The 5,235-nt window shown below is 42.6% G+C and overlaps 1 protein-coding gene across 1 annotated transcript; it reads right to left on the reverse strand. All coding sequences in view use genetic code 11, as the record gives it.

The window, feature by feature from the left end:
* Positions 1 to 3,192: 3,192 nt before the first annotated feature.
* EGR_03605 (hypothetical protein) lies at positions 3,193 to 5,188 on the reverse strand (the record flags this gene model as incomplete). The annotated part of the gene is made up of 3 exons (XM_024492854.1): positions 3,193 to 3,373; positions 4,902 to 5,016; positions 5,056 to 5,188. 3 exons carry the CDS (start codon positions 5,186 to 5,188, stop codon positions 3,193 to 3,195), a joined length of 429 nt encoding a protein of 142 aa, XP_024352737.1.
* Between the last annotated feature and the right edge of the window lie 47 nt (positions 5,189 to 5,235).

Below are 5,235 nucleotides of genomic sequence, written 5' to 3' on the forward strand. Positions count from 1 at the left end.
GGGCTTGCCTTCAACTATAATGTCCTTCTCTTTGCCTTCTTTTGTCAATCAATTATTTTTTTGGTAAAAATAAAACACATTCTCCTTAAATTATAAAACTTGTTCGGCTCAGGGTAAGGGACCGATTAAAAGCTAGTCATATGTGCTCCTATTTGGGAGGTAAAGTGATAATAATACAAGAGGGATATTGGGGATGCATGAAGATGACATTTACATTTCTACTACCTAAACTCCTCCGCGATAAAAACAACCTCATTGATTCTGTAATTTTGATTTAACTGACTCTGACAAGATCAGAGCCTTTCGTCCAAATAACAACACATCAACTGGGTATAATATTGCTATCCGGACTAAATTATACTTTTTCAAGCCATCCCTAATGGCATTTACATCGAAATTGAAAGTTATTAGCAACACCAGACTACTTTAAAGACTAAAGAAGACAATACTAGGGGACAATGTGTATTACCGATGTACGGTAGAGCATGAGGCTACCGGCATATCTCTGGGGTCAGCTCGTCCGGCAAAGGTATGATCGTGGAGCACTTAAGTGATCCCTTTACTAAAACCGACAGTTAAACAGACAGTCAACATACTAAGTAAGGCCCCTCCTCTTTTGAACAACATCTTCGGCGCTCTCCTTTGGTCAGCCTCCCTTGTCAGCCACCACAATGCTGTCAGTGCTGTGAGGCAGAGATCCGCGCGCCAACAGCGCCAGTCGTCAAATTTGTGAGAAAATAGTGATTCCACTGGTTGCGGAGTTTCGTTCTGTTTGGAAAATAGATTCGGTGAAGTGGTAATATGCTGGCTATCTCGCGTAACCATAGCCAGTTGTAAGAGCACTAGACTAAAACAGATTCAGTAAACAAAGGATGAGATAAAACATAATTCAATGAGGACAAATTTTCGCTACCCTTCCTTCTCGCCACGTTGTTCCCACCTCAGAGCTGCTTAGCCATATCTATCCGAGTTCTATCTATCTAGTAGAGAACTGGAGAAGAGAGCGATATTTCCATGCAGGAACAGTATACAGCTCCGTAAAAAATTATTCTAGGTGATTCACAGGGACGGCTAGTGCCAATTCATTTGTTAATAACTTTTCCACTAAGTACGGGTTCAGGGTAGTTGCCAAAGGTAGACGGCACCTTCATACCCTCTGTCAGGGGTCTACAACAATTCTTCTATCTTCAGCACATACACTTTTTCTACCCCGCTAGGGTTCATCACCCAACAGTAGATATTAGGATGGATGGCCTCTAAGACGTAGTTCGCTTTCCGCTACCAACGGCGTAGCACCCAAAACTAACCTGAAGGAAAAATAATGCATAATACTTAAGCAGATACTGTATTGTCAGTCCTCAGGAGGTGCAAGGGGCTACTTCCATGGCCTAGAGACTAGCCCACTAGGCAAAGGTACAAAAGTGGAGGCCCTAAGTGGTCCATTGCCAAAACTACGAGTTAAACAACCAACGGTAGATCAAGAACACTGGTAAGGAAGAGGATTAAAAAAGGACATATTTCTAAAGTATGGGGTTTGTAGGCGAATAAAAGGATTTGAGAGTCTCTTCAGTACTAACGGCTAAGTCCTTAAGCATTCAGCAACTGTTACAACAACATAAGAGTTGTCAGCAGTGGGTTTAGTTTGAGCAATTCAACATGTGAGCATGTGAAATGGTCATCAATTTGGAATTTTATCAAATGAAATTTGCAGTGAACTTAGCATAAAAGTTGAAGCTGTAATTCTTTGATCATTTGCTTACCCCTTCGTTGTGGTTTCATAAGCACTTAAGGCTCCGCGATTGTGCCTCTGCTGGGTGGCATGGCCTTTGGGTTGTGCCAGTGGTCCCCATCCCTTCTGCACGTGGGCAGTGTATATCCTGCCCTAATAATTATGTTTTCTTGCATCTTCAAGGAAGTCTCGAGGCTCTATGAAAGGCAGTGAGAGGCATTGTAAAATTCACTCACCTGAATGTATTCAAGTGAATCAGGAAGAAGATGCCAGCATGGCGTTAATTTGGTGATGTCCCACACCTTGACCAATAGTGATGAAACGGCCACGTTGCATGCTTGTCTCTAGAAAAATCTAGACTATGTAGATGCTTGATAGACCATAATTTTCCCGAATTCCGTGAAAAATTTGCATAAACTGATGGGTATGCATAAAGAAGAGCAAATGCGGCAAATTTTATTTCCAAAACTTGGAAATTTTCAAAATTTTGAATTCAAATTAATAGTTGGCGGCAGAATATTTCGAGCAGAAATCGGGATGAGCTGTTGTTGCGATTAATTGGCCTTATAAAAAGGAGAATTTTGTTGACATTCAGTTTTGATATTCAACCGAGTTCGGAATCTCCTCCCTCATATTGGGGGAGGTTTCCCCCAGCAGAATGGTGGCCAGATTTCGCAAGTTTCTGCAATTTCTGCGCTGCATATGAGTCCTAAATGATGCCGAGTAAAGATTCAAGTCACCCAAGTGCAATTATTTACCTCCTTCTGGTATGACACTGAATTATTCCACGAATTTTCTCATGCCGACAGCAGGACTTTGGCGGATAGGAGTGCATAGGACTGTATCTAACTCAGATAAATGAAGACAGTCATTGAGGTATTTAATGCAATCTGATGACAAAACTCCTCGAATTTTAGAGGAAGATTATACCCAATACAGGACCCGAGACCTGATGAGAAGATTAGAGAGGGCAGAAATGAATACAAGCTTATTCTGTAATTCTACACCTAATGCATATTCTAATGGCTTCGGGTGCATTAATAACAAAGTGTTAATAGAGGACGAAGGTATCCATGAAAGTGTACCTTGGCGTTTCCTGTGAGCATTCCAAAGGAAGGAACCATTAAGAAAACAATAAGTCTGAATCCAGTAAAGCCTTCAGTCGATGTGTTTGGAACTTCTCAAATAAGTTAAGCAGTGGAGGGAGGGTAGCCTGGCTCAGGGCACACCGACCTCAGTCAAGGCCACTGGGTTAACAGTTAAAAACAGGTGAAGCCCACACCTGTCTGTCTCACTAAACCCCCCACACCCCCCACTCCACCAGCACCACCGCAAGTGACACCTTCGCGCGACCACTGCTCATGGGTTGCGTGTTGACGCGTAGGTGCGCACGTACAACCCCTACAGAAGCAATATAAACGCCTATCCGAGCACGGAGGCACTCCTACCGACAAACAAACGTGCTATTGCGTCGGTTGTGCATTGAAGAGGTTGAGTTGCATCGCGTTGACGGAGAGGGAGAAGGTGTCTGCCATCCAACCGGAAGAGAACACTCTAATCGCCTGAGCATCGGCTCGTGCAGAGTTTGCAAGGATTCGCACTGCCTTCTCCTCCCGACTACTTCGTGGTGAGCTACACTGTCCTCTTGGTCAAATCAACCTTGTTTTATGTCTTTTATTCCATTTTATGCCGGTAGTTCCCCCTCTTATCCAGTGATTTTGCACATAATTTATGCAGATCTCTTTTTTAAATAAGGGAGTCGTTAATTGAGCAGACGTAGTGATTTGGCAATAAATACGTTTCACTTCTCATGCTCCTTGCTCGCTTACTTTCTTTGTACGACTCAAAAAGTAGTTTTCTAAAGTTAATCAAGAAAGAAATGGAAATGTAAAAAAATTGTTACATTGGAAGAAATACTTGTGATTGTGAATGCATGGATTATCATACCTGGAAGGATTATCAAATCCCGACTTACTCAAAATTCGTAATTTTTGGAGAGGCATTTTAACACACATGGGGATGTGCAAAAAAGGCCTCCGCAACCTAAGCGCCACGAGACCATAACGACATCAGAGGAATCTCAGACCTGTGGCTCTTCATTAGGTTGTTTTTGAAACCCCAAGAATTTCTTCTCAGGAGTTTTGTCCAAGGTCTCTTTCCAATTCGCATTGATGAGTGATTTAGTGGTTACTTAGATTTTCGAAAAAGATATCTTAGTAAGACTAAGCATCAGCCTCATTCGGATGTCAACTTTGATGGATTGCGCACGTACTTAGTACTTGATTCCTCGAGCAATGCAATTTGTCTGCAATTTTTGGTAAAACAACTTTGACTGATGTGGTCACCCACGTGGTCATTTATTTGTCACGGTTACGAACTTATAATAAATAGGGTCTAAACACTTTAATTTACTTCATCTTCAGCTTCCTTAAAGAGCATGTCTTTGGTTCACACCTTGACAATGCACACATTTACTGATGGAAATGAAAGCTTCATGGGCCATTTATACTTAGGCAGTTTAAACCGCTGAGGTTCATGAACGCTATCATGTCAAGCGTCGTGCTGTTAACGGAGGCATTGTCTTAGCAAAGATAGGTGAAAAGGTTAGGCAACCATGTTTTGCAGAGCATTAAAGGGGTGTTTTTCGGGTAGTTGCAACAAATCACAATCCCTAGGTGTTGTGACCTCGTAGTTGACACATCTTCGCACAAATAACATTTCAAGACATTGCAATCCATGTTATTATCTACAACAGTGCAACTGATTAGATTTACTTGCTTAAATAAAGAAAAGAATAATTCAAAACAATTTTAGTTTAACGTTGGCCAACGATCAATGTTTTGGAGGTTCCAAATTAAGATAGATAAAATCTTCTAAGGTTTACTTCAGATAGTGTGAGGATGAGGGTTTGAGGGCAAAATACTCTACTTGTGGAAGACTAGACTAGATTGTTTCTGCTTGTAGCAATGTAACTACCCTACTTTTTATGTCTAACACAAGAAGCGGGGTACTTCGGTGTGATTAAATGTGGTCGAATAAAATGTAGGTGAAAATGTTTCTTCCACGTAGACGGCTTTTTCCTAAATACCCTTACCCCCCCTCTGCCTGTCCCTTTCCCATCGCTCCTGTTTTGGACTGTGTGGGGATAGGGGCGCAGAGAAACGGAAGTTACCTGTCACCCGGACCTGAGAGGGAGGAGAGAGAGAGGCAAATCTGTAGTTTCAGCCACTTCCAACTTCCGCCAGCGACACCACTCTCTCTCTGTCTCTCCTCACTCTCTACCACTCCTCAGAATGGTGATAAAAGGCAAAATTTAGTGCACAAACCCACCCAGCCCGTTTCCCTTGCATCGTGGGCCTTACAGGTCCCTGTCATCACCGGATAAGAGTCTGTAAATGGTGAGAGAGCAGCAGCGGCAGACGTGGATTGGACAGGGGAAGGAGAAACGCTCCCTTTCATCCTCCTTTCTGTGGAGAGGTGGGGCAGTTAACTGAGAGAATTCCGGT

This window comes from Echinococcus granulosus, assembly GCF_000524195.1.
Source record: "Echinococcus granulosus chromosome Unknown EG_S00019, whole genome shotgun sequence".
Lineage (NCBI taxonomy): Eukaryota > Metazoa > Platyhelminthes > Cestoda > Cyclophyllidea > Taeniidae > Echinococcus > Echinococcus granulosus.